General features: G+C 39.1%; 1 protein-coding gene across 1 annotated transcript; it reads right to left on the bottom strand.

Moving 5' to 3' along the window:
* Window positions 1-119: 119 nt before the first annotated feature.
* Window positions 120-14251, bottom strand: LOC306858286 (putative short-chain dehydrogenase/reductase family 42E member 2; the record flags this gene model as incomplete). Its single annotated transcript, XM_079398733.1, has 11 exons — window positions 120-338; window positions 5277-5350; window positions 5442-5505; window positions 5614-5679; window positions 5757-5894; window positions 8412-8494; window positions 9424-9499; window positions 10988-11106; window positions 11354-11411; window positions 12658-12753; window positions 13907-14251. 11 exons carry the CDS (start codon window positions 14249-14251, stop codon window positions 120-122), a joined length of 1338 nt encoding a protein of 445 aa, XP_079254859.1.
* Between the last annotated feature and the right edge of the window lie 682 nt (window positions 14252-14933).

Below are 14933 nucleotides of genomic sequence, written 5' to 3'. Positions count from 1 at the left end.
TGGCAAAATAAAAAGGATAGCACAACTGTCATGATATTCAGAATGTTGCGTGATTATGAATTCACTATATCGCCCAGCCCTGGTTCAAACCCTACAAGTGATCCATGAGATTTCTCTTTTTATTCCAGTCCTGCAGAGCAGAGCACGAAGGCGATGAATCCCATCAGGAGCAGCAGGAAGAGGTACTGTGTGTTCAATAATGACGCAGCTGAACGCGGCGGTTGGCTCCGCAGGTACTGATCCACCGAGTCGGTCAGGCTGTACTTCTTAGGAATGAAGCCCAGTTCTCGCTGTGCCTTCTCGATTTTAAAGGTGTGACTGACAGCAATGTTTCTCACCTGAGAAAGATGCAGAGATCAGATGTCAGCAGTGCTGATGAGATGATAGGGATGTCTCTGTAATCTCACATCAGACATACAGGTCACATCCGTTCACGCATCAAACACACAAGCTTTCAAAGCAGAACTGAAGTGCGCTTAACTGTGCTGAATGTACACTTGTAGTGTACTTCAAATCTTAGAAGCATATTTAAAAAACTAACTGTTCTTAAAAATAATTAAAAAGTTAAATTCATTAAAATGCTGCTTTAAGTGTACTTAAAGAGAGTGAACTGTTTTCTGTTTCGTAACATACTTAAGTGCACTTTTAAACCTGCTCTTTGTAATAATGTCAAAATAAAGGTTAAGTTTAAAATACATTTCAAATCTTTGTCTTAATCTTTTGTCATGCTTTAAAGAAGTACTTTTTATGTGTAGTAGCTAATTGATTATAATTTTACCTGTAGTTTTATTTGAATAAAATTTATATATTTTAAAGTTAATATTTTAAATCTACTAAACTGACTTTGACTTCATCTAACACTAATGTGTAATATATATATATATATATATATATATACACACACACATATATATACATGTCTAAATATACATATGACATACATTTTTAGCACAATGGTTTGTTTTAATGTTTTTAAACAACATGAGGAAACGGTGAGATAATTTAGGTTTTCTGGTGAACTACTATCTCTTTAAAAAGTGTCACTGTCAGGTTGTCTTGAAGCCGGACACTACGCTGAGAGATGGACCCTGGATTTGACACAGATCGGATTCTGAGGGCTTCACATTTACTAATGGCTTTAATGACCTCCTTTTACCTGGCATTACTTTTACATAAAGCTGCTCTGTACCTGTGCTCTCCTGGCACGACGAAATGCCCCCACAGTCTCTCTCCCCTTACCAGCCTGCAGATTGGGTATCTACATGGAAAATCTCCACTAGGCCGAGAGCCAGAGCAGATGCCCCTGACCCAACACACACTGCTGTCTAGACCAGGGCCATAGGAGCCATCTGAAAAGTGTGTGCTGGGTAAGGTGGCACGATATAAACCTTATCAGCTTAGCTCATAAATATTCATTTGATTGTCATTTTTTTTGTAGTCCCAGTGGACTTTCTAAGAGGTAAGTAAGTGGTCATTCCTGCACAGCTCATATAAAATCAGCTTCTTTAGGATCTCTTTTAGCTTATCAACCGTTTTCTTAAACATGTTTATTGTTGGGTAGTCCTTCCTTGCCCTACATCAAGTTCTCTGTCACTGGAGAGAAACCCTTGGAGCAAGAAAAAAAAAAAAACAGTCTCTCAACTTTAAAACATCCTTCTTCTCATTTCAGTTCAAATTGTACTACAACTCCATATAGTTACACTACTGTTACAACAATTACTTCCTGTTCTCTGACTGCTATAAACACAGACAAGAAGAGTGATACAAACAGTGAAGCGTTTGTAAATATCAGCACTCCTGGTGCTCAAACAAAACAAAATTAGAAACATAAATCAGTAAATCAATTTCATTCCATTACCCAGTATACAACTGTTTAAACAAATGAATTAGCTGGGTCAGTCAAAAGATAACTTGGCATAAACCTTGGCCTATTCTCCAACCCAATCTCCAAATTAGTTAGGAGTCGACCTCCAAATACTCCCATGATGAGACCATGATATGAAACACATTAGTGTCATCTAGTGGACAAAACACCACAGAGCACAGTTTACACTTCTAACAGTCTCTTGAAACAATGTGTGACACAGGGGAAAAAGCATTGATATAAATAATAAAGTGGCCAAGTATTTGAAGGTTCTGGACGTTTGTTTGGTTTCAAATCATATACTGCATATTGTTCAAAACTGAGAAAAATTAAATGAACATTTTGTAATTATGAAATGCTAGTGGTTCATAAGAGGTGGGCAGAATTATCTCTGACACATATCTGAAATACAAAACACAATTTAATGTCATTTGTATCTACTGTAAGTACACCACGTACATAAGCTGGGCATTTGTGTATTTAAAAATACATAAAATAGCCTACTTGTGCAAGTCATCTTCTTTATTTGGCTGCTGATTACTTAGCTAGTTCAGGCCTAGCATTGGTGAGCTAATTTTCTGCAATCCTGCCAGGAGATTTTGGAAAAGCACTGGGACTTGATTTAAAAAAAATCAATTAATACTATCAATTTAATTGAACTTTACGTTTTTGTTCTAAATTTTACGCTATATGGAATGAGATTATGCCTTCATGAACCCTTTATCTATATTAATCATTAAATTTGACAAAGGAATAGCTCACCCAAAAATGAAAATTACCCCATGATTTACTCACCACTTTACTCATGTCGTATTCTTCTGAAAGAAGAAAGCCAAATACACCTAGGATGGCTTGAGGCTGAGTAAATCATGGGGTAATTTTCATTTTTGGGTGAACTGTCCCTTTAAGTGCCCAAAAGTGTCCCATTAGTTTTGGGGCCACTGGATGTAAGACTTGGATCAGAAACTGGGATGGGGATTGCCATTGTGTTTGATATACCCATTTCCTGGTTTCATTTACTGTGTGCAACTGTGTGCAAGTGTGTGTGTGTGGGGGGGGGGGGGGGGGGGGGGTTTCTTTCCTCAGTGACACTTCTCGCCCATCTCAAACTCAACAAAGATCCAGCAAGGAGCTGGTGTCTCATGTTTTATTCACAATGCAATCATCAAACCTGCCGCCATCTGACCAGATTCGCCCCTTCAGCTCGTGGCTTCTGTTTCTCATGACTAATGCATGACACAGCACCAATCCACGCCCAGCTCTACTAACGCAACTCTTTCTCGCTCTGCCTTTATGCCAACTTGTTTCTCACCCTTAACTACCCTCTCAGAATCAACTGTGATATTTAAACAGCTGGAGAAGACACAACTGGTTTCACAGATACAGATGCTTGCTCATACGATTTATCACACCTGTCTAATAACAGAATGTAAACTCTGTTCATTACATTGAGTTCAGGAGTACTAGATCTGCTGTGCATGTTAAGGAGAGTTTAAGGAAGTACCTATGGTGATGGTAACCCAAGATGCCATACTCAGGCTACAGTTGTCACCATGGATCTTACACACATACTTCAGACAGTAGCAATATAGCTTAAATTATAAAATATCTTGATATTTTGTTGATATTCAATATACATCTTAAAGGGGTCATATAATGCGATTTCATGTTTTCCATTCTCTTTGGAGTCTTACAAGCTGTTTGTGCATAGATAAGATCCCTGAAATTGCAAAGACTAAAGTCTCAAAACCAAAGAGATATTTTTTTTATAAAAGTTAAGACTCGACAACGCCCTTCTAAAACGGCTCATTTAAACATGCCCCCACATGTCTACGTCACGGTGTGGGAAGATTTGCAAAACACCGCCCAAATGTATACGCAATGAATGAAGGCGGAACTATTATTCTCGCTGTAGTATTGTTGCTGCCGCCGGCACCATGTCGTGGAGACGCTGTTTCGTTGTGAAAGCGAAAGTACTTTGTTTGGGCTTCCAAAAGAAGACAACTAGAAATCAGTGGTTAAGTTGTATTTACAAGACTGTTCCAGAACAGTTCAACCCAAATATTAGAGTGTGTGCAGCGCATTTTACGGAGGACTGTTTCCTGAACCTGGGAGAGACTAGCCTACAATGCCAGCTGTAGACAAAGGCTGTTTCTATAAAGTGGGGCAATTCCAACTTTGCAAGGACAGTCTGATGCTTCTGACTCACAGCCTGTAAGTATGTTTTCTTATTTAAAGAATTTGCCACTGACTATACAAATGTGAGTTTTGAGCTGTGTAGAGTGGTGCTTGTTGTTTGTCGTTTCTCCGATCACAAATCAGACATGGTCATGTTTACAAGGCGTGACGCAACATGACATGTAAAAAGACAGTATAAGTCATTATAATAAGTAATTATGTCCCCACTGGATGCAACAAATGCCTCGTTTATAATGGGTTTTATTGTTTTTGTGTAATCGTGCCGGTACACAGGACCACAATACGGTAAGGGGCTTGAAGTATTCAGCCAATCACAACGCACTGGATAGCTGGCCAATCAGAGCATGCCTCGCTTCTCAGAACGATGAGCTTTGTAAAAATGAACGCGTTTCAGAAAGGCGGAGCATAGAGGAGCAACAATAATGTACAGTATGTGGAAGATAATGTTTTTTTAACCTTAAACTGCATGAACACATTGCATTACACCAAATACACAAGATAATGTTCTTTTTTTAGTAACATCATATGACCCCTTTAATATTTTTCCATTATTTTTGCAAGGCTTCTTTACATGCACCTATTAGTTCAGGTGCTCTTGAATAAGATTAAAGATAAACTCTTCAGGACAGTGGGTCTCCAGAAGCAGAGATGAAGACCTCTGCTTTAGAGAAACCAACTTTGACTAATGAATAATGGTCTTTAGAAAATGTAATATAGAAAACCCAAACAAAGGTTTGTGGGAAGAGTGTTCATTTAACAATGTCAACTGCAATGGATGAGTAAGCATGTATAAATGACTGATTATTTCACACATACATTTTTCCAGCATCCCTCCATTACTTCACTTGACCTTTATATCTATTTATTGCTGAATTCAATTTAGGTAGTCCAGGAGCATACTTCAATCTCCAGTCAGATTCTCGAACATTAAATATATCACCCAGCCCTATCTACTTGCATAAAATAAAATAAAAAATAAATAAAACTGCTTTTCACATGGCGAAACTGTGTGTGGATGCAAAGATTACTACTCCTCTAAATGTGTTTCTCTTTCCTGAGCACTCTGTTTGTTAACACAGTTTAATTACCTACAATAGCAGAGGGAAACTGCAATGCCACACTGCTCTCAAGATGGCATCAAAACAACTTCATTAGGAAAAAGTGATTAGAGAAAACTAGACAATGCAGTGAAGGCAGGAGGAAACGCATTTACCTCGTTTCTCGTCAGAAGTAAAGGAATTTCCATTATAGGACTCAGAGCCACATGCAGTCGCTCCATTAAAATTGCTGGAGAAAACAAGAATGTGTGGTACATTTGTATTTGCAAAACAAATTAGTTTTTATTTATTTGTAAATTTTAGTTTGACTTTAGTCATACCTGCTGAGTAGACCAGAGAAACAGGAAGGTGAATCAGTGGCCGACCATAACCTAGTCTTTTAAACTGCAGATAAATAAAGGTACAGTTCTTTAAAATAGTAAATAATTGTAATATGCATTATTTGCATTAATTGTGCATTAATTATAAACACTTGGTTTGATTGCTACTCACCAGAGGTGTCAACCATTCAAAGACATTGACAGACTCCCCATCATTGATAAAATAAACCTGTCCACTCTGAAAATCACAAATACACAACAAATTATAAGTGATCTGGGTTCAAAACAGCTGATTGTAATAATATACACACATACCGCCACAAAAGCTTTATCTGCTGTGAGGGCTTCTGCTGCTAAAACATGAGCCATCACCAGATTATCCACATGTACCCAGTTCATCTTGGCATTTGGGTCTCCAAAATGAAAGCTGAACAATCTCCTCTCCACATTCACCTGAGAAGAGAAGAGAATAAATAAAAAAAAAGTTTGTCTCTGTATTACTTAAACTTCACAGATAACAACACTATCTAACAGAGGGACACAAGAATGTGAAGAGATTACATGAGGTATAAAAGACATGCATTTGTCTGTATGAACAGTGACAGCACAAGCACAGACAGTCGTGTGAGTCTGTAGAGTCACAGCAGAAGCACAGACAGTCGTGTAAGTCTGTAGAGTCACAGCAGAAGCACAGACAGTCGTGTATGTCTGTAGAGTCACAGCAGAAGCACAGACAGTCGTGTAAGTCTAGAGTCACAGCAGAAGCACAGACAGTCGTGTATGTCTGTAGAGTCACAGCAGAAGCACAGACAGTCGTGTAAGTCTAGAGTCACAGCAGAAGCACAGACAGTCGTGTAAGTCTGTAGAGTCACAGCAGAAGCACAGACAGTCGTGTAAGTCTGTAGAGTCACAGCAGAAGCACAGACAGTCGTGTATGTCTGTAGAGTCACAGCAGAAGCACAGACAGTCGTGTAAGTCTGTAGAGTCACAGCAGAAGCACAGACAGTCGTGTATGTCTGTAGAGTCACAGCAGAAGCACAGACAGTCATGTAAGTCTGTAGAGTCACAGCAGAAGCACAGACAGTCGTGTATGTCTGTAGAGTCACAGCAGAAGCACAGACAGTCGTGTAAGTCTGTAGAGTCACAGCAGAAGCACAGACAGTCGTGTAAGTCTGTAGTCACAGCAGAAGCACAGACAGTCGTGTGTCTGTAGAGTCACAGCAGAAGCACAGGCAGTCGTGTAAGTCTGTAGTCACAGCAGAAGCCCAGACAGTCGTGTAAGTCTGTAGAGTCACAGCAGAAGCACAGACAGTCATGTATGTTTGTAGAGTCACAGTAGAAGCACAGACAGTCGTGTGTCTGTAGAGTCACAGCAGAAGCACAGACAGTCGTGCATGTTTGTAGAGTCACAGCAGAAGCCCAGACAGTCGTGTATGTTTGTAGAGTCACAGCAGAAGCACAGGCAGTCGTGTATGTCTGCAGAGTCACAGCAGAAGCACAGACAGTCGTGTAAGTCTGTAGAGTCACAGCAGAAGCACAGACAGTCGTGTGTCTGTAGAGTCACAGCAGAAGCACAGACAGTCGTGTAAGTCTGTAGAGTCACAGCAGAAGCACAGACAGTCGTGTATGTCTGTAGAGTCACAGCAGAAGCACAGACAGTCGTGTAAGTCTGTAGAGTCACAGCAGAAGCACAGACAGTCGTGTAAGTCTGTAGAGTCACAGCAGAAGCACAGACAGTCGTGTAAGTCTGTAGAGTCACAGCAGAAGCACAGACAGTCATGTAAGTCTGTAGAGTCACAGCAGAAGCACAGACAGTCGTGTATGTCTGTAGAGTCACAGCAGAAGCACAGACAGTCGTGTAAGTCTGTAGTCACAGCAGAAGCACAGACAGTCGTGTGTCTGTAGAGTCACAGCAGAAGCACAGACAGTCGTGTATGTTTGTAGAGTGACAGCAGAAGCCCAGACAGTCGTGTATGTTTGTAGAGTCACAGCAGAAGCACGGGCAGTCGTGTAAGTCTGTAGTCACAGCAGAAGCCCAGACAGTCGTGTAAGTCTGTAGAGTCACAGCAGAAGCACAGACAGTCGTGTATGTTTGTAGAGTCACAGCAGAAGCACAGACAGTCGTGTGTCTGTAGAGTCACAGCAGAAGCACAGACAGTCGTGTATGTTTGTAGAGTCACAGCAGAAGCACAGACAGTCGTGTGTCTGTAGAGTCACAGCAGAAGCACAGACAGTCGTGTGTCTGTAGAGTCACAGCAGAAGCACAGACAGTCGTGTATGTTTGTAGAGTCACAGCAGAAGCACAGGCAGTCGTGTAAGTCTGTAGAGTCACAGCAGAAGCACAGACAGTCGTGTGTCTGTAGAGTCACAGCAGAAGCACAGACAGTCGTGTAAGTCTGTAGAGTCACAGCAGAAGCACAGACAGTCGTGTATGTCTGTAGAGTCACAGCAGAAGCACAGACAGTCGTGTATGTCTGTAGAGTCACAGCAGAAGCACAGACAGTCGTGTATGTCTGTAGAGTCACAGCAGAAGCACAGACAGTCGTGTAAGTCTGTAGAGTCACAGCAGAAGCACAGACAGTCGTGTATGTCTGTAGAGTCACAGCAGAAGCACAGACAGTCGTGTAAGTCTGTAGAGTCACAGCAGAAGCACAGACAGTCGTGTATGTCTGCAGAGTCACAACAAAAGCACAGACAGTCATGTGTCTGTATGTACAGGCACAGTTTAAAGCACAGTCTGTAACAAGAGCCTCTCACAGACTTCATTAATATTGTACAGCTCTGGATGCAGTGGCACAGCTGAGGCTACAGAGTACAACTGTCTGAGACCTCTGTGTGTGTGTGTGTGTGTGTGTGTGAGTGTGAGTGTGAGTGTGTGAGAGAGAGAGAGAGAGAGAGAGAGAGAGAGAGAGAAAAGGAGGAAAAAGGTGAAGATGGAACAGAGATAATTGAGAGAATGAGAGGACTCACCATCACCCTGTGTAAATGTCTTCTCTCTTCAGGACCATAGATACCAGAGGGGCGCAGGACACATGTTTGAAGAAGACCACCACCTCAAACAACAATACCTCATTATTACATAAGAAATTTATCAGTGACCTACATAATTTTTTCATATTTAGAAATAAATAAATAGATGCCTAAATATCATCTAAAGAAGACCCTATGAGTCCCAGCTCGTGGTCCTGTCTGTCTACCACTTTGTTTCTACATAATTATGTCTACATAAAGGCGAAAATATGCCAAAAAATGCTAAATATAATATAAAATTAAATTGAATCTCAACTGACGTATTTGAGCCTATTTTCTTTCTTTTTTTTAGAATTTTAAGATAAAAACATAAAACAGAACTCCATGAGAACAAAAGATATGAAAAAGCAACAATTGATCAGTAATATTTCCTCTGGTATTTTCTGCTACAGAATTCACACAATACAATGTCACATGGGGTTTCAGCACTGGCTGATAAATCTATTGTAGTACTTTTTTGGTTTTACTCACAATATCAAAGAAATGTACAGTAATGCTGATCTGGATGTGTTCAACAAATAAACCAGAAACCAGAAACAAATAAAATATATATTTAATTACATAATTTCACACTGCTAAGATAGCAATGTTCCTGATTAAAAAAGTTGCTTCTCACTTTGTGTTCTGAAAGGAGGCGTGTGATTATTAACAGAACCCAAACACACAAAAAAAGCTTCACACCAGTGACAAATTCACTCAGTGCTTGGCTTTATTATTAAGCCTAGGTCTAAATTTAAAACGGTGTCAAGCGGGTCTGGTTGGCTTGGGTTGCAGGCTGTGGTCATTACCATAGCAGCCGTTACCTCAGTACCTCATCAGCAGTGGACACACACTCACAGACACACACACACACACACGATATGAGCAGGGTACATGATACCACTTGTGCTTATTGCTATTGTGCGCAATAACAGGATCGACTTCAGAGACCAACAAGTTTCCATTTCCGTACCTTTTGCTGATCTTCTATTTGCAGCGAGCACCATGCGTTCAGCAATGGCTTTAGTCCTGGAGTAATGGTCTATGTGCTTGAAGAGAGAACAAACAAAACAAAAGAAAAAAAATCAACAAATGTCAAGACCCAATGAGCATTTCCAAACTATAAAATTACTTAGTTATGGGACATCAGCTCGAAAATGAAAATTCTCAAGTAAATTGACCATTTCTTATATATTATATACTATATTGCCAAAAGTATTGGGTCACCCCCTTCTAATGAACATGTTTGACTACTTTAGTAATTTCTATGAGTACAAATCTTAATGTTTAAGCATATAATGATATTCTAAAGAATTGTGTTCTTCTAATTTTATAGCAACAGTTTGGACAGAACCCTTTTCTATTCTAACATGACAGTGCCTCTGTGTATAAGGCACGGATCAAAAATGCATGATTGATTGAGTCAGTGTGGAAGAACTTGACTGGTCTGCAGAAAGCCAAGCCCTGATCCCAGCTGAACACCTCTGGTGTGACTTTAAATGCAGACCTTGAGCCAAAAACACCAATGACTTGTACATAAGGGCACTGTCTTTTTGGAAACAAATTTTAGACACGTCCAAAACTGTTGCAACAGAGATGGAAATACAATTTTTAAATACATGAATTATGTTTCCTTCTTTGTTGCCACAGTTTTGTTAGTGCTTTTGCTGTTCTAAAGAAGGGGGTGTCCCAATACTTTTGTCCTTCTAGTGTCTATACAAGTCACTGGTGTTTGGTGATGAGTTTTTGGCTCAAGCTCTGCATATAAAGTCACAACAGAAACATTAACATTTGTACTCATAGAAATACTAAAGTAGTCAAACATGTTCATTAGAAGGGGGTGTCCCAATACTTTTGGCAATATAGTGTATATAAAAGTTTTTTAATAGTTTTTTTTCCCCCGTTGTTGGTGAAAGCCATCACACATCAATCAACCTCGGCCGAAAATGAGCACCAGTGAAATCTGAGTGTGTAAGCTGTACCGTTGTATGATTTATCAGATGTTATGTATTCATGTATGAAATTTGGGCGGACAAAAGCAGGTGACTTCTGTAGCACTTCATCACACGAGTGAGGTGTCAGGTGGACTAATTTGATTCCATTAACCTTCCTTAACTTCAGTCTACTTTTCTTCAGGACAGTGAAGCGGAGCACACAGGAGCATCAAACATGACACACTTATCCCTAGTGAAAGTCATCCACATCTGATGCCTATGATCACAACGCTCGCTAGTGTAACAGATCGGTTTGTGTTAATTAAAAATTGGATATGGGTGAAGGAAGATTAGATTTTCACATTTTCTGAAGGTGCTTCTCCTTGTAACCTTAGATGAGACTTGGGTCTGATGCAATTTGGATTTTTGTCCCCCATGTTTTTATACTGTGGTTAAGTATCTTGCTGAAGGGCTCATGGCTTGCTTTTTGCAAAGATCAAACCAGCATCTCATATTGAACAAATCTCCTGATGTACCAATATGAACACTTCAGAAAATGGCTGAATGTAGAACAAATCACAACACACTCAGTGTCCGTCTCACCATGTCCAGCGGCACACAGGGAACTGAGTCTTCATCTCCATCCTCGATGGGCCGGCCAGCAAACGCCACATTGACTGTGCTGGTGTAGATGAGTCTAGAGATGCCCCGCTCCGTACAGACTACAACCACCAACCAAAACTAAATATTCAGCACACACCAATACTGGCCAAAATAGCATATTTTAAGTTACTTTTACTTCTTATTCTTAATTTTTGTCCCCCATGTTTTTATACTGTGGTTAAGTATCTTGCTGAAGGGCTCATGGCTTGCTTTTTGCAAAGATCAAACCAGCATCTCATATTGAACAAATCTCCTGATGTACCAATATGAATATTTACAAAAGATACACACATGATGACAGCTCACCGTTTATGACATTGTTCGTGCCGCCAACATTGACTGATTCAATCTGCTTTTTCTTCAACTGCAGAACATGAAAATACATGAACAGCATATTTCACTTTAGTGTACAGCATTATGACAGTAGTACACTTCTTCACACTCAGAATAATAAGAATGTGAAAATAATGCACATTATATATACTTTTGGCAATATAGTGTGTGTATATATATATATATGTATGTGAATATGTGGATCATAGCTGTTAGTGGCCATAATACACAATAACATGTTAATATCTTAACATAAAAAGAAAAAAAAGGCTAGAAAAAATAACCGTTATTTGTTATACACAAGTATAAAATTAATTAAAAAAAATGTGATTTATGATATAACACTTTATATTAAGGTGTCCTTGTTACATGTCGCATGTACTTACTATTATAATAACAATAAATTATGCATAATTACATGCAAGTAACCCTAATCCTAACCCTAACCCTAACCCTACAGTAAATACATGTAGTTAATTAATTTTACTCTTAAATGTATAGTTACAATGTAACAAGGACACATCAAAATAAAGTGTAACCTGAAGTTCTTATGAAAAGTACACAATTGAATTTGACTGATTTTGACAGTATTATATTGGGGAAGTTAAAATAAGTCTTAAATAAGGATATTATAGCAAATGTAACACATCAGTACACTCCACGTTAAAGCAAGTATAATCCATCCTGTTAAAAACAAGCTAATAAATCATTAAAAGCCAAGTGAAGAATCACCCATAGCACTACCCATATGAGTTCTTATTATAAATACTTTAGCAAACTGTTTTAATGATGTGATATGGCCTGTTTTATGCAAACAGTTCTACATAAATATACTAATATACTGTAATTCAATGCAAAATAGGGACTCAAGTGATGTTACAAACAAAATATATTTAATTTAGTGCTGTCAAACGATTAATCGCATCCAAAATAAACCAGTTTTTTTTACATAATATATGAGTGTGTGCTGTGTATATTTATTATGTATACATTAATACAAACACATGCATGTAAAAATGTTGTTTATATATTAAATATATTTATATATCATATAATAATATAAATGTATATACATGTAAATATTTTCTAGATATATACGGTTTGTGTGTGTATTTATATATACATAATAAATAAACACAGCACACATACATACAGTATATTATGTAAACAAAAACTTTTATTTTGGATGCGATTAATTGTTTGACAGCACTACTTTAAATAGTATTTGTCTCAGTAATATAAACCAAACTCATTAGATGCACGCTATTCTCACTGACCTGTTCCGGTCCTGACATCCCATAGGAAGCAGTGTGATAAATAACATCCACTCCCGCACAGATCTTATACAGGGCATCATAATCTCGGATATCAATCTTGAAGTAAAACACACACAGGTGTACAAAATTATAATAATGCTTATTCAATAACAACAACAAAAAAGGAATATAAAATGATACAATCTGCGCAGAAATTATTTATTAATTTTCTTAATTAACTAGCCTAGATTTGGCCTAAATAGAACCACAACAAGTTGCCTAAATCATTAATTTGGGATTACTTTTAAACAATGTTTCTAGATTGATGGAAGTAATTTTTGTAAATATTTTTGGATCGTCATATCATCTAAAACTTTTCATTAATTTACTGGTTCTCAACTGGTTTTGGACATCAGGTTGCAACATGGTAAATTCAACATGAAAGTTATTCATATTACTACAGTCAAAAAATAAATATATTAATGGGACATAGATTGAATACAAAAAATTGACAAATTTGTTTTCTAAATATCACTTGCAATTAATTCAAGCCATTCAGTATTCAATGTTTCACTGCACAAAACACTTTCTGGTTGGCAGAACAATAATCTCTGTAAGTGCACTTTATGCATAGCATTTTTGCAAAAGTAATAACATGTTGTGTGACTGGACACACATCCTTCCACATCAAGGATATGGGAAATGTTTTCTCATCCCTTTTTATTTTGCCACTCTAAACAATGATATTATTAGTTGCATTTAACATTGTTTTCCCCTCCTGCTGTAAGAACAGACCTAGGCTGCGTTTCCCTAAAGCATCGTAAGCCTAAATTGATCATAGCTCCATTGGTTTCAATGGCTTAAGCGTATGATGCTTTTGGGAAACGCAGTCCAGGTCCACATTTTTGGGTCACAACCCACCAGTTGAGAACCACTAATTCAACCCTACAACTATCGTACAACATAAATTGTAAAAATACAAAAGAAGAAGCTGGCTTTAAGACCAGTAATTACAACATGGTTTTGTCAAGTTCTCTTTGACATGGCAGTTTCAGATTCACTTTCACGGCTCTTCCTGAAGGTTTCTCTGAGACACCCGAGCACGTCAGCGAAGAGTCATAAAAACTTGTGCTGAAACTCGAGGACGTTGTCCTGCATCACCTTGCGTACTCTGCACCTGGCACCCATCTGCTTCTGTTACAGTCCGCTGCCCAACCACCCCTCAATAACCCACCGCTCCTCAGCCCAAGGCTCTCCAGTTTCACTTTACCTGCTGGAAGACGGCTCCATCAGGGATATCCCAGGGCGGCTTGTGGAGATCCAGGAGTAAGACAGTAGCTCCTTGGCCTGCCAGAGCGCGGCCCAGCCTGAATCCGAAATATCCGGCCCCTCCGGTGACCAGCACCCTGCTGGCCCCGTGCTGCCCCTGCTCTGAGTCCTCCAGTCTGGCGGCCACCACGCAGTTGGGACTGTTGCACAAGGCACCCACTGCCCCGTTGGCTCTGTGTCGAATCAGGGCCCCTGCAGCGCCGCGGGTGTGGGTCTGCCGGTGGCAGTCTAGCAGACATGCACAGGGCAGCTGCTCCACCTGACACAAGGACCTGTTCTCCTTCATAATGCACACGTGGGTTCAGATACCTCCACTGCGTCCAGTCTGGGGATGATCAGAGACAGTGAGAGTCTAATGAATGAGGGCCGCTGTGAAACAGATCTGCCTATGAGTGAGTGAATGGATGCATAATTCACCTCTCCATGTAAAGAGGCAAATGCCAAACTTTTCCTTACACACTGGGCACTCGCTTTGAAACTGTTACCAAAAACTAAGACATGGGACAACACACGTCCCATAACTATTAGATTATACACTGAAAAAAGGCAACCAGCTTCAGCAGATTTTTTTCGTTTATACAACAAAAAGTTGTGAATCTCCTACAAAAATAAGAACTCCAAAATCTGCTGAAGCTGGTTGCCTTAAAATTTTAAGTTGGCTCAACTTTTTTTTTTTTTTTTGCAGTGTAGCAAGATTCCCAATTCCACAGAAATTATCACTACGACTTGACCGCACTAAAATTGCATAAAGCCACCCATCCTCAGATTATAACTCAATTATATAAATACATGAAATATGTATTATTTTCATAGGAATAGTTCACCCTAAAATAAGAATAAATTAATAAAAATCATAATTTACTCATAGTTTTCTCAAAATATCTTCTTTGGTGTTCCACCAAAAAAACACAAGCATATGAGGGCAAATATTAACCCTTCAAGAAAAACTGTAATTAATAAATATGTTT

Source organism: Barbus barbus (assembly GCF_936440315.1).
Source record: "Barbus barbus genome assembly, chromosome: 3".
Lineage (NCBI taxonomy): Eukaryota > Metazoa > Chordata > Actinopteri > Cypriniformes > Cyprinidae > Barbus > Barbus barbus.
The sequence above is the reverse complement of the archived record's forward strand: the minus strand, read 5'-3'. Positions and strand labels throughout refer to the sequence as shown.